This window comes from Poecilia mexicana, unplaced genomic scaffold (assembly GCF_051168715.1).
Source record: "Poecilia mexicana isolate PSO_F unplaced genomic scaffold, ASM5116871v1 scaffold_2, whole genome shotgun sequence".
Taxonomy (NCBI): Eukaryota; Metazoa; Chordata; class Actinopteri; order Cyprinodontiformes; family Poeciliidae; genus Poecilia; species Poecilia mexicana.
Window position 1 is genome coordinate 56,347,091 of NW_028263371.1, and position 22,869 is coordinate 56,369,959.

The window sequence follows — 22,869 nt, forward strand, 5'->3', positions numbered from 1 at the left end:
TGTAGCTGACTCTGTGGTTCAGTCAGTAATATGACAGCAGGTAGGACCCTGTCAGCGTGTTTACCTAGCGGGCCGCTAACCTGCTAACGGATCGTCAGGTTCATCAGATAACTCCGGCCTCATTTCCGCCCCAGCAGTCGCTGCAGTGATGTTCGGCCTCCTGCTCGCTGTCCTCGCCCTCCCTGGACTCCTGCGTGGGGATCTGGTGTTCAGATGCCCGCGCTGCACGGCGGAGAACCAGGACGGCTGTCCTAAGGTCACGCTGTGCACAGAGATAGTGCGGGAGCCGGGCTGCGGCTGCTGCCCCGTGTGCGCCCGCCTGGAGGGGGAGTTCTGTGGCGTTTACACACCGCGCTGCTCCACCGGGCTCCTGTGCTCCCCCAGCATGGACGCAGAGTTACCCCTGCAGCAGCTCATCCAGGGCTTCGGCCGATGCACGCGCAGTGTGGAGCAGGACCTGAGTTTGGACCTCCTGCCCACTAATGGTAAGAGGTTCATCCTCTTCATGAGGCATTTTGCTATAAATGAGACGGATTCTGGTCACATTCAGCCAAAAGTCTGACCCAGTTTACCCAGTTCTTCTGATTTATGCAGCTTTATGTGTTTTCCAGGCACATGGTGCCATTTTACAACAAAATCAATTAACTACATTCAAACTTTTATAGTTTCTAGTAGAAATTTCAAACTAACTTTAGATATAGAGGCTTGCTTTAAGTAAATATTACATAATTTTACTGAAAAAGTTCTTGGTCCATTGGCAGATGCATTCACTTATAACATGGGAAAATGTCTAGTTATAAGTGAAATGGTCTGCCAATAGAACTTTTTCATCATAATTAAGGAATTGCTTAGTTTAGGAAAGCCTCTATATATTGATGAAATGTTACTTTAAGTTGGTTTGTCTTATTTCAAGTTTACTTGGATATTTGCACTAGAAACTAGACCAAAATGCTGGGTGAGACTTTGTGTTTTTGCAGTGCAGTTGTTATAAAATGCTACATGACTTAAAGGAAAAGCTACTTCCTGATTTAATTTGGCCTTGAAATTGGGCCTCTGTCTCTTTAAGAAGCTCCTGTTCTTTCTGATGCTCCGCCTCCAGGAAGTCGTCCCAGCATGGCTCCTCTATTAACCCTTTAACGGTTTTACCAGCGTTGCTCTGAGCAGCAGCTCCTATGATGAGCTAGCAGCTCCACCAGCTGTTTGCTAATTGCTGCTGGCTAGTCTGAAGGAGCTGAGTGGGGGAGGAGCTAAAAAAATGTAATAAAAATAAATAAATCAGGTGAAGAAGCCAATAATTATGTCCAGCCAAAGTGGTTAAAGACAAGATGGTAAAGAAATCCAGTTTCAAATGAAGTTTTCAGTAATTATTTTCAGTCTGACATTTTTTTTAACCTTTTCACCATTGAAGAAGTGAAGGAGGCCGGGCTGTAAGCCAACAGCGAGTTTTCATTAAACGGATTTGGAATATCTTCACTTTTTCTCCCAGTCCACCCAAAAGCTTCAAACCAAAGATATTATATTTTGGCTGGAGTTTTAACATAGTTTGAGCTTCTCCTTTAATTTCTCTTGACTGGGAAATCCAAGAAAATATGTAATGGTCACCAATCTGCAACCCGTCCAACATGAACCAGTTTTAGTTTTGTCAGAAACTGGACAGTGAAGCAGGAAGTGATGAAACTAGAATCAGACCGCCGCGCCGCGCCTGCAGGAGAGGTTTTAACCTCCTTCATCTGGATGGTAGCAAAATATCACTAATTGGAAATGGTATTTTTATTTTCCTTTTTTAGATGCCACCTACATAAATCATGTTTACTCTAAACAAATAACCGTAAAATCCCACAGAAGGACAGAAATGTGGAGTGTTCCCCTGCTGAACTACAGTGAGAGGGGACAAAGTGCCAGTATTGATTTGTGAAAGTTAATGTTGACCTATGTAAAGCTCCAGAGCCACATCTGTGACCGTGAACAGGCAGTGAACCCGCCTCAGGGCTCTTATTTTGAAGGGGTTCAGGAGACAGACCGGGTACATTGACATGGAGCGTGAACTCCAGAGTTTGTCGTTAGGAAACATCTCCATGGCGATGAGTTCAGCCCGATTGCTCAATCTCGTCTTTTCTTGTTGCTGATCCACGCTGTGGCTTCGAACTGGAAACGTGAACTTTTGTCTTCTTCTGTCTTTTTAACTCCAAACCACAAGTGAAGAAGATTTAATAGCAGAGAATAAAAAATCTGCCTCATGGCATCTTGTGTAACTGCAGCCGATGACATGATCGATTTTTCTGCATTGCCTGTTTGACTTCCCATCTTCTGTGTGCAGACCGCAGAAACCAGCTGAAAACGAGCATCGATTCAGCCTGTGGTTTCCTCAGCTCATGACTTTCTTCAGCACTAAAGGCAGCATCAGCCTCTGCCAGGATTAACTGCACCTTGAAGATGTTTCTGCTGTTGCTCTGTGACCTTGCATGCTAACATGTGAAGGATTAGCCGACCGTTTTGGCTTGTCCAGATTTCCATCCCTACCATGCTCCATTTTAACTACAGAAATCAAAGTTTCTGGACAAAGGAGATGAATTTGCTGTCTGTCTGGAGGAGCTGAAGCAACATGCCAGGTGTGGCAGATCCGTCAGCGACACGGATACATCATCGTACAACAATATTTGTTTTAGCCGTCAACATTTCAACATGTACAGTATTTATGCAGGGAAGGTCTGTCGAGCAACGCATACTCTTCGTTCAGCACGACTCTGTTATTCTCCCTTAATTGAAAAGTTGAAACTTTATACGTTTTCCGCTGCCAGCAGCGTCACCGTTCTGTCAGTGTTTTCTCTGGAGAGCGAGAAAACACTTGGGAATCTGGCGGCCAAAGTCGGAAGCATCAAATCCAGCTACCACTTGAAAAACACGGAGGAAGAAGAGGAATTATTTCTGGAAGTGTCACCATGACGGATACCAGACTTTAGTCTCTGCTTGATTTACTGGACAAATTCTCCATGGAGATGGAAAAATAAGTTGCTGACTTGATCTCAGAATTCAGTTTCTTTATTTTTGTGTTCCAAGTTGTAAACACAAGTGTTTCAGAAAGCCACAGTGTGTTTTTATAAAGTCAGAGATTGTAACAGTAACTAATCTTCAAAACTGTGAAGCCAGAAGCTGTCAGATCCGAGTAACTGGAAAGTTAAACATCTAAAATCGCCAACATGCATCTAAAATGGATAACATCCAACCAAAACAATGACTAACGCGCACGTGAGCCGGCCGACGCGCACGTGAACCGGCCGACGCGCAGCAATAAAGGCTATCACACGTTTAACATGGCAAACGCAACTAAAGTGATTAATGCATCTAAAATTGAAAATACACATTTAAAATGGTCAACATACATACAAAATAACTGTCTTTAAACGGCCGCCGCGCGTCCAACCCGGCCGCCGCGCGTCCAACCCGGCCGCCGCGCGTCCAACCCGGCCGCCGCGCGTCCAACCCGGCCGCCGCGCGTCCAACCCGGCCGCCGCGCGTCCAACCCGGCCGCCGCGCGTCCAACCCGGCCGCCGCGCGTCCAACACGGCCGCCGCGCGTCCAACACGGCCGCCGCGCGTCCAACACGGCCGCCGCGCGTCCAACACGGCCGCCGCGCGTCCAACACGGCCGCCGCGCGTCCAACACGGCCGCCGCGCGTCCAACACGGCCGCCGCGCGTCCAACACGGCCGCCGCGCGTCCAACACGGCCGCCGCGCGTCCAACACGGCCGCCGCGCGTCCAACACGGCCGCCGCGCGTCCAACACGGCCGCCGCGCGTCCAACACGGCCGCCGCGCGTCCAACACGGCTGCCCTTCATTTAGAGCAGCTAGCAGGCTGCAGCCGTTGCGCGGCTCCTGGGATCAAGATGATTCAGGTTCATAAATCAAGGCAGGATTTTAGTTCCTGAAGTATTAAAATGCTGAATTGTCTGCTCTTCCCAGACATATGAAGATTTCATTAAACCCCAATTACATTCTTTCTGTAAACATTTTAGTGAAATTAAACCTGCTGTAAATTGAACGCGGGTCATAAATCCAGTGTAAACAGGTTTTAGTGTTTCTTTGTGTTTTAATGCCGCGGCTCCTGCAGGAGATTCTGCTGGAACTTGCTCTCCTCCTTCACTCGCTCTGCTCTCTAATTACTCCAAGGAGAAAATGTGAAGCTGCAGCCGATCGGCGTGTGGCTGCCTGCTGATGAGCCAACGTGCTGCTGGCTTCCTTCATTCACTGTTTCTAACTTTACCTGAGAAGTAAACCTTTTGCGCTGCTGCTGCTTTTATGTTGCTGAATTTATGGCCAGAAGTTGTAACCCTGATGTACTAAAGCAGGATGCATCCCTGACGGGGTTACAACAGCTTTGGGTTGTTATTATAGTTTAGTTTTATTTCATTGGGACGTTTTGTTTGTCTAATTTAGTTAGTTTTAGCTTCTGCTAAACACTGTGTCGGTGTAGAGCTTTAGCACAACTAACCGTAGCTCAGGCCACCAATAAATAAGCCTTCTTTTCATCTAAATGCTGTAAAATCATTTTCCTCCGTTCATTAACTGTATCAAAACTATTTAAACTTGGAATGTGCAGTAGAGGTTTTATTTATTTGTGAGGCGTTACCTCAGTTTAGTCTCTCATCACCACATGCTGGAAGTCAAAGTAAACTAGAAATCGAGTTTTCGTTTAGCTGGTGAAATAGGAGTGGAGAAACGTCTGTAGTGATGAAGAAGCAGTGACGTTTCGTCCAGTCCTCGCTGAGTTCAGCTCGTCAACGATGAGCTTCTTCTGTAAGATACCGTCGAGGTATCCTGATCAAATGTCCTCTGCAGGAACCTTCCTGGTACATTCCCGTAGAACAACCCTGAAGAGCTGCACAAAACGTCTGGTGTTTGATTTCTGGACCAGAAGAAGACTGCAGACGTTAGGACAGCGATTTGAGTCTCGACCCTCACGTTTTTATTTCATGGGTTCTGAGCTGAAAGGTTTCAACCAGACAGGAAAACATGCATAAAGGCAACCGCTGAAAGCTGACAGCACGAACTATTCGGCACCTTTGAAGTGGCCGGCCGTCAGGAAGAGGCATTCATGCAGACAATGGAGCATTGTCCGGCCATCTGAGACCTGACGGCTGTCTGAGACGGGCCTCCATAAGATAACAGGGCAAACGCATTAATGAGAAGCAACAGTCGGAGAGGCGCTCATTATTCATTGTGCGTGTTGAGAAAGCTGTGAAAGCATCGCTCAAAGGCATGAGCCAAAGCCAACCCTCCACAGCTTCAGACAGGTAGTTTCTAAGGCGCTTAGGCAGAACAAACGCTGTTTGGAGGCCAGGTGGTAGCTAAGGGCTGTAGCCATGGTTACGCAGGTCTGACACGATCACAAAATACCTTCTGAACACGACTGAGCTTCAGCAAAGGCTGCTGACTCAGGTTGGGCTTCTAAACACGTCCATCCAATAGTCTACCAACATGGCTGCACTGTGGCTAATGTAGAAAACCTCAGTCCAGTTATTCAAGATGCTGCTATGTTCTTCACCCTCGTGTACGCGCTGCTCAAAGTGCTAATGGCAGAGAAACAACTTACCATTACTGAAAAACCATTTATCTTCAGTCATCAGTGGCTGTGCTAACCATGCTAACTAGCATTAGCATCTGTGGCATACTCTGCTGTGCGGGAACTAGCTGCAGAGAGCAAGGAGTTGTACATGAGGGTGATTGACAGTGCTAAGACCCTCCTCCAGGTTCTGATTGGTTGTTTCTGATGGGGATGGTTCTTTTCTGCAAATGGCAGCAGGACCACTGGGAAGAGACAGAAGAGCTCCATTATTTTAATAAATTATCTGTCTCATACTGTCAGAACACGGTGACGGTTTTAACAAATATGTAATAAAAACATTTTGTTTATAAAAGTTACATATCGCAGCTTTAAAGGGCCAGTATCATGTAAAATGTTTTTTTATATATATATTTCATGTTATGATGTTTTTCTCTGGAGTTTTGCTTTGAGTCTTTCATGTTTGAGAAATCCTTCAATCTCCATGGCAACCATTCAACAGCAAAACCCTGGGTGGATCTAGTACATACTTAAATTTACACTAGTTGATGAAATGTCCAAATTTATACTCTAAAGTATTTAACATCTGACTACAAAAACAGAAGTGATGTAGATTTTTTTGTCACACCTGGATATAAATGTGTGCATGAAGGGGTTAAAAAGTTTGCCTTGTTTTTTGAAACCGATAACATTGCCACCTGCTGGCCAGGGGTGGAAATGTCAACATTTGGATAAATAAAGGAAACAAACATTTGTTTAAATGGAGTAATAAAGTGACATCTTTAAATGTCATTTTTTCTGTAAGATTTCACATCAGAAAATAAAAATCTGAGTCAGGCTGTGCAGGTTTCCCACCTGGTGTGTGTGTGTGTGTGTGTGTGTGTGTGTGTGTGTGTGTGTGTGTGTGTGTGAACAAACGGCTCCAGGACGCGGAGCTGATTTACTGCCTCTGCGTTCTGTTTCGGTGCTAATTACACCGACACCAGCCGCAGCTCGAAGCCTCTGGCAGGAACGAGCTGCTGACTCAGCATCGGCTCTGCCTCCTTACAAGTCTGGACTCCCAGGACTGAAATCCTCGACTCTCGGCTCCTTCTTGCTAACAAAAGTATCGAGGCTCTGAATCCTGATCGATGCAGTTGCTGTCCAAGTTTGTCTCCGTTTCAGGCTTTCAGCTCTGCTCTGACTTTTTGTTCTACTTTCAGTGAGCAAAAAGCTGCAAACCCGGGATTTTATTTGATTCGTGAAGCTGTGTGAAGTCGGGAAGAGGACGACACAAAATGGCTTTCGGGATTTTTAGCGAGTGGAATCAGTTTCTGCAAACTAAAAGGCTGACTTTTTCTGAAGATAAATGTGACATTTTCAGTTTGCCAGCATGAGGGCGATCTGCTCAGAGCAGCATAACCGACACTGCGACGGGTCAGAACCACGTCACCACAGCGAAACATGAAGGTGGCAGCATCATGCTGTGGGATGGGGAGGTTAGAGGCTGCAGAAGACCAGTCACTCTAAACATCCAGCCAGAGATGTTATGGGATGATTTAGATTAGCGGCCTAGTCAAAGTTCAGACCTTAAACCAGCTGAGAATCAGTGATGTTCTGTAACGGAGGAAGGAATGACGAGGAAAAGCTTTAAACTTTGTAAACCTTCAGAGAAAACTTGAACTGATTTAGTTCAAGTTTTACCTTTTAGAGCAGGTGTCCAAAGATGGGTTCAAAGGTCACTGCTTTAAAAAACTGAAGTTATTCTGTTTGGATTTAAAGAGGAACCATCTAGAATCAGCTCTCAGCTTCAGTTATTACAGCTGGAGGCTGACCTTTGACCTGAACGTTCACAGTCACATACAGACTGTTACAAAGTCGGCCTTCTGTCACCTGCTGATTCATAACTGGAACGTTAATTAATAAACATGATGCATGTTTGCTTGATGATGGTGTTTGACTAACGTAATGATTCCTGCTTGTTCCTAATGACTTCCTGTTGTTTTTATCATGTAAAGTCCTTTGAACCTCCGTGTTTCTGACAACATGAAGTCGCGTTAATTAGCCGTTTAAACGCGCTGCGTCGGAACAAAGACGTGTCTGAAGAGCTGCAGGACTCCGCACCGTCTCAGAGGAAATCTGTGGAATCTGGGTCATAATTTCTGCCTCAGAAAGCCCAACCAGAACTTTACAGGTTGTGACCTCACTGTCGCCACGGTAATTGCAGCCGTCGCAGCACCTGAGTGTTCGGCGGAGCATTAGTCACCGGGAGGCGCAGGACGCCCCGAGGACACAGACTGACATTGTCCTGTAATTCCAGGATTAAGACCTGCGCCTGTTAGCAGGACGGAGTCGTTTTAGAAACCAAACGGGTTGCAGATCTGGAGGAAGCTCCAGGCGGGGGTTAAAAGCAGGCGGGCCGAACCGCCGGCTGCATGCAGCTCATTTAAAGGTTGTTTTCCTGTTGTGTCTCTCTGCAGAGGTGCACGGCACCGAGAGTCCTCTGGTGAAGAGGCCCCTGCTGGACCCCTGGAACCGGCAGGAGAAAACCCGGCTTCAGATTCAGAATGAGCTGAGAACCAGGATGAGGACCAGCCTCCACGACGAGCGAGTCCAGAGAGACCCGCCGGTCAGAACCGCGACAACTCACACCGACTGGACCCAATCTGGGTCCTGCTTTATAAAACTCTGAACGTTCGCTCCACAACATCTTAGAAATATTTAGTTTGGAGGAAAACAGTTGGATTAACTAAATATTTAGTTAATGAGCAAAATGTTTAGTTTGTAGCTAAATATTTTATAACCAAATATAGCAAGCTAATTGTTTAGCTCCAAACTAAATGATTTATTAGGAAGCTAAAGCCAATCAGGGGGCGGGGCCAAGCAGGGGGGGAGGGTAAACTGAGGGTGGGCATCAGAGGTCACAGAGCTGTACGTGACCGTGAGCAGACTGTACATTTGTTTTCCTTTATAATCACTGAAGCAAAACACCATGCAGATACAGGTCAAGGTCAAAGGTCATTCCGTTTTAACGTGAGCGTGTGTTTCTGCTGTGTTTCCACCAGAGCTCCTGTCAGCAGGAGCTGGACATGGTGCTGGAGGAGATCTCCAGGATGACCTCAGAGGACAACCGGGGCCCGCTGGAGAACCTGTACGGCCTCAAGTTCCCAAACTGTGACAGACACGGACTGTACAACCTGAAGCAGGTGAGCCGACCTGGGGTCAGTCTGCAGTTTCACTTCAGTCACAGAGAGGCCAGGCTGGGATTTAAACCTGCAACCTTCATGGAACAATCAATCCGCACAACGCAGGAGGACGACCAAACCTTGTATCACATGGATCAAAATGACTGACAGGCCAAAACATAAAATAAGGGGGAAAAGAAACAAATACTGACTTTTTTTACTCAACAATAAACTAAGTTTTTAAACTAAATGAGTACTATAAAGATGCAAATAAGCTAATATATCCCTTTTAAATAAGAAAATAAAAGTTTTCTTGTCTAAATGCAGCAGCAGCTTTGAACCTCTGCAGCTAAAACAAGATGTGAAAACCTGAGTCGTTTCTGCTGGACTGAACAGTGATGCTGATCTGGTGATTAGTTTATGAATTAATTAGTTAGATGCAAAATATGATTTAATTGGAGATATTTGTTTCCAGAATGTGAACCAGGTGAAGCTAAAACTTCAACTAGAGGAGTTATGGATAGAACAGATAGTTTTTAAAATGTTTATAATTTTTGGAAAGTTTTTCTGCATTACTGCTCTGAGTGTCTTTATGAGTCTGTACTCCAGTGGATGATTAATCAATTATTAAATTAGCTGTAATCCATTAATCATGATTAATCTGATTAGTTGAAAGTCCTCCATAGATCGTTGACTGCTCATAGCTACTCCACATAACCCCACTCTACATACAAACATGAAGATAAATTACAATTTTAGATTTAATTTTGGCAGCAGAGATAAAGATTTTCAGCATCTGTGTGTCGAGTTGATCAGGATGTTTAACTCACTGATCCATCCTTCAGCCTCCTGTTCCTCAGCATCCTGCCTGCGCACACACACACACACACACACACACACACACCGAGGCGTGACAGGATGATTCATCCTGAACGAGACAACAGGCTCCTGAGCTGAAGGTTACAAGGCAGTAAAAGTGTTTGGCGTTAATGAAGCTGCAGGGAAGACTTTGGTTGAGCCAGGAACGAGTTGTGCTTCCGACGGTTCGGTTCTGCTCATCCGCAGAAATCAGAGGCTGAAGGACAAACAAGGTCACACATCCAGGTTTGATTGTAGGGAGTCAGAGGAGCAGAGCGGAGGATCTGACGAGGCACCACGCCTTCCTGAAGGATCTCTGCTCACAAACAGCAGCACTGTTCCTCAGTTCCCAGGATGCATCACTGCACGCCGCGCCGCAGCACAGCGCGCCGCGCCGCAGTACAGCACACTGCACCGCGCCGTGCGCTAATTACTGTAACTGTCACTTCTTTGTTCTTCCTCATGAAAGGAAGAAAATAGAAACTTGGTTTCCCCTCGTGAACTGAGTCCGCTCCCGTCACGACCTCATTTAAGAGAGGTGTGTGTGTGTGTGTGTGTGTGTGTGTGTGTGTGTGTGTGTGTGTGTGTGTGTGTGTGTGTGTGTGTGTGTGTGTGTGTGTGTGTGTGTGTGTGTGTGTGTGTGCGCGCGCGTGTGTGTGTGTGAGGTCGGGTTATTACTGGATGAATGTGGTCCCACCCGGACCAGAGCCCTCGCTCTTATCCAATGAAGAAGATCCCTCACCCTGCCTCACACACACACACCTCCATGCTTCATTAACCTGCTGTGCCTCCTGTGCCCCTCCCCTGGCTGTTTCTGTGCCTCCTGCAGTGCAACATGTCGACCCACGGCCAGCGGGGCGAGTGCTGGTGCGTGGACCCGCTGACGGGCGTCCAGATCCCGGAGACGCCCAGAGTCAGAGGAGACCCCAACTGCAACCACTTCCAGGAGGCGCTGCGGGCGCCGGCCACCACGGCCCGCTAACACACACACACACACGCACACACACACACACACACACACACACACACACACACACACACACACACACACACACACACACACACACACACACACACACACACACACACACACCGGGTTTGATCCTGCACTCAGTAGAAGGAAATGCCTCTTTTGTCTAATCTTCACACTGCAGCCTGAAGCGACACAAACCTGATCTTTATGATGAAGCTTGTTTTTGCAGATAAACGGTCTGTTAGGTTCTGACTTTATGCTTCTGTGTTAATTTTGAATGTTTCTTGTCTTTATTTTTGCCTGGAGCCGTTTCTCTGGCCTCTCGGGTCAAACGGTTCTCAGGCACTTTAATTTGCAGCCAAACGTTGAGTCTGAACTCCGTCACTTTGGGTTTAGACTCGTTGCATCATTTTCCTCATCTAACAAATATGATTGTTTCCACATTTTCCAACAGAACAAAAGCTGCTTCACAATTTAATCAAATACTAAAATATTTACACACAGAAATAATTAGTCAAACCGGATAAAAATACAAAAATAACAAGAAAATGTTATGTAAAACCTGACCTCTTAAAACAATTTAACTGCCTGATATTTATAGGGAAAGTGAGACTGTGTTGGCTGCTGCAGCTCATCGAGCTGCATGACTGTACAGGACGGCGCCTCTTAGCCGCTGCAGCCTGCAGCCATTAGTCTTCATGGAGTCACAGGAAAGCAGGAATCTGCCACAGAAAAAGACGCAGTGTGTCTTTTTATTTCTTGTCTAATTTCTATAAAATAAAGTTAAACACTTTAAAAATTATTGCCAAAAAACAATTCAGAATGTGGTGTGATGGTCTGAAACAGCAGCGCTTTGTTAGATAATTTAACCTTCTGTCATTGAGTCGCCTCATTTCACTGTGAAAGAAAAAACCCTGAATTCACATCTGCATGTTAAGCTAGCACAGCTAGCTGACGTCTCTATTCTTTTTTTCTCGATGTTTCCCTGAGCTGTGAAATGTGATTGTAGACGATGGATAGTAAATCATCACGCCTCTTTTTCTAATAGTTTTTATGTCATTTTCCCGCACAATGTCGACGTCCAGGCCAGTAAATTATATCGATGACGCTGGTCTGATAGGTGTCAAATTAAGATTTAAATTTCTCACAACTGGAGATACTTTTTAAATTTACTTTGGCCAAATGATCAGAGTGGGTGTGTATCAGCTAGCATGCGATGCTAACTGATCTGATCTGAGCTGCTGTTGGTTTCACTCCTGAGAAATTCTCTCTGATTCTCCAAACTCAGGTCACTCTGACCGCCGTTTACACCGGGTAAGATAGTCACTGCTCACAGCTACTCAGCCAACATTTTCCCCAAATAGATTATCTGAAACAAGAAATCAAAGAAAAGTTGTTAAAACTGGAAATGTTTCTGTAAAAGTAGAAAAACACACACGTTGCATCTTGTGACTTTGTCCTAAAGCAGATTCGTTTTTCATTGTTAAAGAAACTGAACTAAATTATTAGTTTATTGTTTTTATGTATGATTCCCATTGTGTTCTGTAGTTTCCCTTTATGTTTATAAAAGTAATAAAACCTGGATAAAATCCTCATGTCGTTCAGTGTCAGCTTTGGCTTTGTAAAGTGAAATGGAGCAGCAGACTGAGGTCAGACGGGTCGGTTTTCCAGAACTTTCTCGGTAAATGAAGGGAGATTTTATCAGCTGCAACATTTAATGGGCTGGAAATGTTTTTAAATTCCTGAATATTTGTTTGATGTGGTGATGACTGAAGAATCCCAAAGAAATTCTGATTTGCACTTTAAGTTTTTCATTTAAAAAATGACGATCTATAAAAGGAGTTAAGAAATCATAAAATTTATTAACAGTAGATCAATAAAACCTTGAAAGCTGGCGCCCTCGAACAACAATTCAACTCAGTAAAACCGCTAAACGCCAATAAAAACGTAACTCTACTGTTGGTGGATTGGCAGAAATATTGAAAATTATTTTTTTTATGCTTTTCATTGTTGTAGTACTCGAGATGGTCTCGGTCTCTGAGGACTCGGCATTTTATTTCAGGACACCATATGCAACAAGTTATGATAAAAATAAGTCATTAAATAGTTTTCAATGATAACTATATAGATATACATGTGTTGTCATGGTTTCAAAGTGTATTTAAAGCAGGGTCTGGCTGCAGCTGGAGTCAGCTACAACACACGCCCGTGTAAAACTCACTAACCGCTAAGTCAGGATGCCATACAACTGTTGATATCAAAGTGTATGACGATCTACGTCATGACTCTGTTGCTGATTAAATAAAATGATATGGTAATGACATGTCTGACAGATACAGCTGTGAGTTTGTGCTAAGCGTATGACGATCTGACAGGTATGCTGACCTGACAGAACAGAGCAATATGGGCAAACACCCAGGGTGTTATCCTTTTAGGGATGGCATGAGACCACCGCGGATCGTAGCACAGAGATGGAAGCTCTGCAGAACCAAGAGTTTGTCCTGCTTTTAGTGTTTTATGAAATTTTAAATCAGGGTCGAAGGAGATCGGCGGCAATAACGAAACCAAACGCTGTTTCTGCTAGAATTAAATGTGCTCGATTTATTTCCCCACAGAATACAGCGAAATAACATGCATCAAACACTGTTACTGCTAGAACAAATATGCTCGATTTATTCCCCACAGAATACAGTACAAAACACTCTGACTAAACACGTGATGCTCGATTCATTCAAGTTACCAGCGCTTACCTCGTGAAACGTGGCCGGAGAGCCTTCGGCCTAGAGATAGAGCGGTAGCATCAACGTAGCTGGGCATTCGAACGCGATCCACAGCAGACTCTGACTCAAACCGCGGGCTTTTTCATATTTTATCTCTTAAACAAAGAGATGTCTGCGTGCGAAGGGGGAGTGGCCATCTCCATCCTTGCAGGCGAGCCATCCAATCAGAGGTAGCCGCTCTCCGACCATGAGCCAATCATGGGCCGAGAGCGCGAACCAGCAGACCAATCAGAGCCCAACCCAAGTCAACCAGAGCCAAGCACGCCCTGTTCACGTGATCTGCACGAACATGCAGCATGTTCAATTTGCATAATACATTGAGCAGAATAAGTTTTATCAGACAAATAAAGATCAAATTATAAAGAACAATACCCTGAGCAGTTTTATCAAAGAATGAATAATAGAATAATAAATGAAAGATTATCAAAGAACATAAAACATAAAAGATAATAAAGATTATAAAAAGATAAAAATACAAAATACCAGATCATTCCACCCCTTGGTCTTTGAATATTAAAATAGAATAAAAAGATAATAAAAAGACTTTTAAAATAGAATAAAAATCCACCCCTTGGTATTTGATAATATTAAAATAGAATAAAAAGATAATAAAAAGATAAAGGTCTTTGATCACTTTAGTCTTGCATCCCTAATTCGCAAAGTAACTTTCATCTTAAGGCTGTGTTATAAATTCTATCAACCAAAGACCTTTTTACTCGTCTAATATATACGCAAGTACAGACATTCAACAGCGTGAGGATTACTAAACATACAATCAAAGCTAAGATTGGGGGTATGTAGTACTTTTGAGCGGTTACAGACATTCCATTAAAAATATCCCACCAGTGATGTGCTGATGATTGCTCCATTAACTTAGCTGCATGTTTAACCTCCCCTGATGCGATGAATGTGGACACTTTGAGACTGGAGACGTGGGACATATGTGACTGTATTATTTGCCGCAGGACAGTAGATCCATTCAATGCGCATTTGAATCGATCTAAAGATATCTGCCATGGTACTTCCAGGACTTGCCATTGCACGTCCGTGAATCGGGAAGCACTGGTAAAATTGGTCAAACGATATGTCCGGTTGTTCCAGTTCCACGTGTGCACATTGTTTAAACATCCGGTAAAAGGCACATGGGGTATTTGTGGATGACTTTGCGTTGTAGCTATGCACAGTGTATGTGGACCTATCTGCCATAGCATGTCTCTAGCTTCTTCATGAGTCCAATCACACAATACCCTGTCATTGTTCAAACATGGGTTAACATGTCCCTGTTGTAACATACATACCACTCCTTGGTCAGCATCATTACATTTATGCAAATCATAAGTAAGGTTTGTCTGTGGCTCAAACCAATCACCCGCCATGTGTAAAAACCAGTATCCGGAAGCAGTAATTACCGGTAATACATAATATTGGCACACTACAGTTTGTTGAGTAACATTATACTGTGTCCAATGACCTTCACACATTATATCATTACATGTGGTTTTAGTAGGTTCTAGATGTAGCCATTGGTTTTTGGTAATATTCCACAACCGTCTCCATTCACCGAAATTACTTGTGGTTACTATCCGCTGAAATCGTTCTCTTTGTATGTGGGCATGTATTGTTTTCATGTTACATGCCGTCCATTTTAAAGCTTGTGAGATGTTTCTCAACACCTCGGATGTGGCATTCCACATACTTAGGTCCCATGTCAGTTGTTGCTGGAAGATCTTCGCTGCTTCTTCCTGAGTCATAACTGTCGATGGCATCCAGACCCCTATTTGGTGAACAGCTCTAGCTGCATGTTGTCCGGTGTTGGACAGCATCGTGCGGGTAACCTCGTTATCCACCGCGTTGGATACTCCCATCAGTGTTCCAGCTCCACCTAAAATTGTGTCAAACCACTCATGTCTCCTCCGTGCGCATGATGGTATGGGGGGAAAAATCACTTTCCAATGCACATGAGTAGTAAGGCTCGATTGCGCCATTTTCCGACAAGTGTGTATAGCGGGGGCAACTTGTGTAGGCGTAACTGTGGTGGCATTGGATAAGACCATTAACACTTGGTCATACACAGTTCTCTTATGGAGTGTGGTTGCATTTCCTACCCACACCATTTGATTTACTACAGGAACAGTTATGGTGGTTCCGTTGTTTCCTAGACATCGTCTGTCAGTGTCGGAATGATACTGACACATTGGCACATGCGAATGAATTCGTAGTGTACATCCTCTGGTGACAATAGGCATGGGTGACCTTGAATAACACTGTTCACATCGGTACATGGGGCAATTACTTGTTATATTAGCAATCAGACATCTGGTATGTGCTGCACAAGTGAAATTCTCCTGGCTCCAGTCACGGGTACGGCTTTCCCACCACAGTCGAATCTTAGAGACTGGGATCATTCTGTTCCCCGGCGTCTCGAGAGCAAAGCAGGACGTCATCAGCAGTACCATGGCGACCAAGGCACGGCACACGATGACTTCACAGCCGATACACCCTCCTCGGCGCCTCCCATGATGGCGGACTTTGTCCATGATACTGGCTCAGTCGTCTGCACCGCGGGCGTCACGGGAGCATGGAGCTGAAATGACAATTAGCACTGCTATAACACAAAATAGAAAAATACTGATTAGTTTTCTCTTAAATAGCATTTTGACACAGGCACATTCAACCACTTCTCTTCTCCTAAATATAATATTGATACGGTTGCATCGTTGCCTTGGGCAATGATTTCTGCGGCTTTTGGTGGACCATTTTCCTGTCTCACCCAAACCTTTGCCCCAGGTTTATCTGTGGAGCCAAAACCCCCTGTTCTCCTTACTGTTATCTCAGTGGGTGGAGAGATTTCCTGAACTTCTGACATGTCACACGGTTGCAGTAGCAATTGTGCAATCTTGTCTCCTTTTTGTAATACCAGGGGACTTTCGCCTTGGTGGCGACACACCACACCCAATTCTCCCTGATAATCACTGTCAATAACCCCAGCCTGAATCAGTGCTCTCCAGTACGCAGATCTGGGCGGTCCCTGTCCTGGTCTTAGCCCATCCCTGTGTGGGCCACGGGATCCTTGCTGATGGTCATCCCTTCTTCGTGGCTCCTCCCAATTCCCCAGGGCTCCTAACTCCCCTATACGATTTTTAATGTCAGACATGGAAGCACCTGGATCGCCTAGCATCACAGTTAGCATTGCTGCTCGGTAATGGGGGGGTGCAGTACGAATCAGCTGATCCCGCACGGCTTTTGGAACTGCTAAGCTTTGATATTGATCAGCCATGCCCAGTACCAACGCATCTCTCACACACAACCGAGTCAAACGCTGTGTACATTCTCTTAGCGTTATCCAAGCTCCAGTGATTTCTGGCCAATCAGTAAACGCAGCGTATTGGTTTTGTATGGCGGCCGCCCATACCACAAACAATGATGCTGCATCTGGCAGTTGTCTTACCTCTTGGCAATAATTAGTTTATTGCTCCCTCTGTAGACAATCCTGCAAAGGACATCCAATCAACTGCATCTATTTCCACTTGTGAAGCCCCTTCATCCAGCATCCGTGCTAACCACAAATCTGTCGGCTCCCCGTTCTGCTGCCGCAGTCTGCGCGTTAGATGTGACACTTCTTCTTGTGTGTAATCTTCTACAATGGTACGGTAAATGGGATCAGGCTGAGGAGCCGCCACCATGTCATACACTGGATTTCCCTGACCGTCCACTACAAGCTGTCCCGCATTGTCCCTGCGCTGTTGCCGCACATCCGGTAGGTGTCGTTGTTCCTGCCTCCTGCGATGAACAGGTTTCAGGTCCAGCAGAGGGCGAAGGGGGGTGTTCGGTGTTCCCCCACAAGCATCTTCCCCCTCCTCCCAGATATAATCTGTCTCATCTCCCGAAATATTTCCATCCCATTTCTCTGGGTCCCATTCTGCAGTTAAACCAGCAACAAACGCACGAACATTTTTTGGCGAAGGCTGCCGGGGCTTCCTTCTAAGTTTCTGTTGCTTCTTAAGTGCAGCTACCTGAACCACAGTTCTCTCAGCTAACTCAGTCATTTGCTGTAACCGGTTATTTAACAGCTGCACATGTTGCTTATGTGACGATTCTGCGGCTAATGCATCGGCTAAGGCCTGTCTGTCTTTCAACTGCTGCGCCTGTGCTTCTTTATTAATCTCATGCTGCTTTTTCCAAGCGGCTGTGCAAGCCCACATACGCCTTTGCAATCCGGCAACAGGGCTTTTGGCCTCCACCTCAATGCTTTGCAAAACAGCTAACAACTCCGGCGGCTCGGCTTCCCGCAGCGCATCTCCCCACGGCTCGGGTCGCCCTCCCCCCTCGCGCAAACACTGCGCTACATCCTGGTGAGGCTGATCCCAGCCAGGGATTATTTCAACTTTCTTCCCAACGTCATACTTACTCTTATTTTTATTCTTTCTCTTAAACATGTTAAACATATTTGCCGCAGTCCCCTTTAAAATCCTGTTCGTGACGCCAAAATGTTTTATGAAATTTTAAATCAGGGTCGAAGGAGATCGGCGGCAATAACGAAACCAAACGCTGTTTCTGCTGGAATTAAATGTGCTCGATTTATTTCCCCACAGAATACAGCGAAATAACATGCATCAAACACTGTTACTGCTAGAACAAATATGCTCGATTTATTCCCCACAGAATACAGTACAAAACACTCTATGACTAAACACGTGATGCTCGATTCATTCAAGTTACCAGCGCTTACCTCGTGAAACGTGGCCGGAGAGCCTTCGGCCTAGAGATAGAGCGGTAGCATCAACGTAGCTGGGCATTCGAACGCGATCCACAGCAGACTCTGACCAAAAACCGCGGGCTTTTTCATATTTTATCTCTTAAACAAAGAGATGTCTGCGTGCGAAGGGGGAGTGGCCATCTCCATCCTTGCAGGCGAGCCATCCAATCAGAGGTAGCCGCTCTCCGACCATGAGCCAATCATGGGCTGAGAGCGCGAACCAGCAGACCAATCAGAGCCCAACCCAAGTCAACCAGAGCCAAGCACGCCCTGTTCACGTGATCTGCACGAACATGCAGCATGTTCAATTTGCATAATACATTGAGCAGAATAAGTTTTATCAGACAAATAAAGATCAAATTATAAAGAACAATACCCTGAGCAGTTTTATCAAAGAATGAATAATAGAATAATAAATGAAAGATTATCAAAGAACATAAAACATAAAAGATAATAAAAAGATTATAAAAAGATAAAAATACAAAATACCAGATCATTTAGATATTAAATATTTAATATCTAGGTGTTTTTATGGGAATATGGATCTTTCAGATCAATCTGAGAAGTAATTTTGATCATATTTTACATTTTATCGTATCATGTAGCGCGGGGCGCTGGTCTTGGTCTTGACTCGGTCTCGGACCCTAAAAGTCTTGGTCTTGACTCTGTCTCGGGTTAGGTGGTCTTGACCACAACACTGATGCTTTTTCTCTGACAGGAATTTTTTCTGTGATGCAGATGGAGAAATTTATTTAAAAAAAAACTGCCAAAAGATAAAAATGAATCAGAATCAGTTTTACTGGTGAACTGAGGACAAAAATGAATAAAAGTCACGACTGTTCAGTGACGAGTGAAGTAAATAAAGCCTTTTATAAGAACTTGTAGAAAGATTTGTTATCCCCAAACTGAAGGGAACCCAGGCTGGTTCATGAACCTGATGACGAATCCGGAGCTTTTCATGCAGCCAGAATGAGAAATTTACCCAGAATTCAAAGTTCGGCCCCGAAGACGCCCATCATGATTCAGTCCTGGGTTGAAACGAGGAGCCTTGTTTGTAGTCGGAGCCAAAAGCGGGTCATATGAGCCCAGTCCTGACCGGCGGTAACTTTATACATGTGCTAATGTGCCAAGCGGTCGGTCACCAGCCCAGGCTGTGAAAACTGCTTCTACAGCTTCGTCCTTCGCTGGTTTTTATTGGGTTTTAGGAACCGGTCCGCAGGTGCTGGAGGGAGTTCAGATCGCAGGCGTTTTCTGGGCTTTTCTGCACATTTAATGGTGGTTTTAGGCTGAAAACGAATCCAAAGAAGAGTCTTTTGTTTTGGCACAATGGGGCGAGCATCTCTGCCGAAACGATAACGTTCCCGCTTTAAGACTCCTGTTTGTTTTGTTAGCTTCCAACAACTTCCTGGGATGTGCAGATTGTGGGTTTGTTTCTCAGACTTGTTGAATGTTAACAAAATAATTGTTGTTTTATCTCGGTGAAATGACGAGGTTCTCCAGGAAGTGCAGACATCAGTTTTATATCAAAGACAATTATTATGTTGGAGCTCGTCAGAGTTCGGCTCTCTGCAGAGAGAAGCAATGGTGGGAATCTGCCGAGTCGACTTTCTTTCTGCTGAAAACAATTTTTACTTCAACTATAAACCAAAAGTTTCTCCAATTTCTGTTGGACCAGTTTTTGTGATCATTCCTGAAGCAACGAGTCATTACAGTTAAAAATAAAGCGCATTAACATGATGGGGTTTGGTGCTTAGAGGACGAGCACATTTTCCATCTGAGGGTTAAAATTAAAACATTTCTCCAATAAAAGTTTTACAGGCTTTTACAGCCCGATTTCTCTTGGACTCAGTCGTTAATAAGCACACAGTGGTCCAAATAAAACCTTCAATGGTCTTTGCTGGATCAGGAAATCCTCGTTCAGAGACTTCCCAACATCTGATCACTGCAACCAGAGAAATGTTCCCTGATTTCAAAACTTTGGCTGACATGTGCTTGTAACTCCAGTTTGCAGTGCGGCAGCAGAGCGCGGATATTTGGCCCATCAGCACAAAGCAGCTGAGGCACCTGGAGACTTTTTATGAACAAATCAAATTTTTAGATGGAATATTTTAAATGCAACACAAAGTTCATCTGTTGATGATCATAGTTTTTGGTCTTGATTTCAAACTCAAATCAGACCTGGGTGCTCCCAAAACGGCATCATATTGATTTAAAAAACGAATAAACAAATAAAGCAAAAGTTTTCAAAGAAATGGTGACGAAAATCCTGAATAGAAAAGTCTTATAAAAATAAAAAATATTCTTGTGACCCTTGAACTCTAAATGTGACGATTTTGGCCAAAAGTTTGGACTTCTCTGGTCCAACATGACATCTGATCGGCAGTCAGATTCTAAAGGCTTTTTATTCCCATAAATCCAAGCATTTAAATGAATAAACAACTTTTAAACGATGTAATGCAGTAGAAATTTATTTATAAAGCAACTTGAAACAACCACTGGCCAAAGTGCTGATCATGATGAATAATTGTAGGAAAGTAAAACGTCCTGATGCCAAACAAAGTTTTCACAAAATGAAACGAGTTTGTCAAAATTTAAAAAGTTTCTTGGAAAACAAGGAGAAATGAAGAGGGCCACCGTAGGGAGAAGAGTCAATGTCACCCAAAAAATTCAGGACTCGGACTAATCTCGGAAGTTTTCTAGAAAACAAGTTTAGACTTTTAAAACTCAAATTTCCAAAAGTTGATTTTTTATTTTTTTTTATTTTACTTTTAAAGGTCAGTGTGTTTTTGTTTTTTTTTCTAAAAAATTTGAGATTAATCTCAAAATTTCAAATTTTTTCTAACAAATTTCTCATTTCCAAGCTCAGCGTTTTCTGAGTTTTTAAATTTTTTATCTGATTTCTTTCATGGAAATTTACTCCTTTTTTCTGACTACAAAGGCTCTGATACGCCGGCAAGGAAACGAGATTGAAATGTGCTTTTTGGATGTTAATTGTTAATTTGGCTTCTTTTGAATCGGACTCAGATTTTTGTCTCCATCAAAGCACGTTGACACATTGAAGCAGAAAAACTCCAACACTGAAGGACCAGATGTAAAGTTTTTGCCTACGCAGCCGTTTTGGGTGGAAGTCACCTGGACTCGGTTTCTCCCTGGTTCTCCTGCTGCAGGTAGGATCCCATTAAAACATTCCTCAGCTATCCGCTAGCCACTTTCCATGCCTGATAGTTAAATGTCATAAATGTTAACTTACGCTGCTTTGGTTTTATGGTGTGTGGGATGTAAGAAGAGATTATGGTGGCGGTCACATCCGATCCCGGCGGAGGAACCCTCCATTTGGGAGTCCGTCTTTGATGACAGGCTGGAGGGAACTAGCAGACACTTGTCCGACTGTCCCAGCCTGCGCTCTGCATTCCTGCAGACCTCCTTTTATCTGCTCCTCTGTGATGATGGGAGCCACCGCTGCCTCCCTAAGAGATGACATTTGGGAGCATTCAAATTACTCAACTTAAACATCTGTATTCATACGTTTGCAGTATTTCCAGATGAATTAATTGCGAAATAATACGATGTGTTGATGTCACATGCTATGATGGAGAGAAAAAACTATGAGAAGCTGACTTTGGAAATAAAACACTTCCAAAATGCTAACATTTTCAAAGTTAGCACGTTTGCTAACTTTGAAAATGTTTAGTTTCCCATAAATTTTTCCACTTATTTTCTTGTTTTGTAAACTTTGACTTGAATAAAACCACCACTGATGTGACGTATGCGTCATTAACTTCCAGTAAATAAATACCATGTTTACATCACCAGAACTAATATTTATGATTAGCACTTTAGCTTTAGCTAAAGCTAATTAACTTTAGTTTTAGCTTTAGCACAATTAACTATTTTGCTAGCTGTGCCAACCACTGCGCTAATCAATGAAAAATTCAGATCTCGTGATGATATTGTAGCTCTTGTTGCTCAACAACAGTGGCAGACAAACTTCTGCTAATGGAACATATTTTTAGTTTAGCGCTTTAGCATTTTTGCTAACTTTGAAAACTCAGTACACAATTACTCCAGAAAAATTATAAATTTCTAATTTACTGGGCTGTTTTGTGGAGTTTCAGTTGAATGACAGATGATGATGTGGCGCAGAGTCCCTGACACATGGAGGATATCTGCACCACTGATTACCATGTTAGCATAACTAGCATTAGCAAAATGTTTATGATTAGTGCTTTAGTTAGCATCCTGACCTCTGCGCTAATCAAGTATCTTGTGATGATACTGTTGGTTTAAAAACATTAAAATCCATCAATAGGCAGCGGCGGCCATTGTTATTTCTGTAAACATTGCGTTGCTGCACTTGAGGTTTGTTGTTGTAGACTGTTCACACTGAAGTCTGAGTGGGTTGCATTTAATTAGTACAGCAAAAAAATCTGATTTCTACAAGAAATCAGAATTAATCATGGAGATGTAAAAACCTGAATTTCAACCCGGGACCTTCTGAAAGGTTGGACCAAAACAGAGAAACTGAGTCAAATCCTCCAGATTTGATGACCAGGAGCTTCCAGGTCCTTTCTGCGGTCGACATGGTGGAGTTGCAGATCCGTCCGGTTGCCTCGCCTCAGGTCAGGCTCGTAGCGTCACTTCCTGCTCGCTGCGCCTCAGACTTACGCCTCTAAGAGGTTTATCAGCTCGGGCCTCGGAGATTACCCGGCGCTTACGATCAGGATGATTCCTCCTCAAACGGCACATGAAGCCAATTTCTACAGAAAACACCAGACGGC

The 22,869-nt window shown here is 44.1% G+C and overlaps 2 protein-coding genes across 2 annotated transcripts; one reads left to right on the plus strand and one right to left on the minus strand.

The window, feature by feature from the left end:
- Nucleotides 1-120: 120 nt before the first annotated feature.
- Nucleotides 121-12,878, plus strand: LOC106904965 (insulin-like growth factor-binding protein 2-B). Its single transcript, XM_014969527.2, has 4 exons — nt 121-485; nt 8,020-8,168; nt 8,605-8,745; nt 10,412-12,878. The coding sequence occupies exons 1-4, from the start codon at nt 149-151 to the stop codon at nt 10,562-10,564; spliced, it is 780 nt and encodes a 259-aa protein (XP_014825013.1). The 5' UTR covers nt 121-148; the 3' UTR covers nt 10,565-12,878.
- Nucleotides 12,879-13,741: 863 nt separating this feature from the next.
- Nucleotides 13,742-15,431, minus strand: LOC148160977 (uncharacterized). The gene has a single exon (XM_088003286.1). It carries the CDS (start codon nt 15,387-15,389, stop codon nt 14,004-14,006), a length of 1,386 nt encoding a protein of 461 aa, XP_087859412.1. The 5' UTR covers nt 15,390-15,431; the 3' UTR covers nt 13,742-14,003.
- Nucleotides 15,432-22,869: the final 7,438 nt, after the last annotated feature.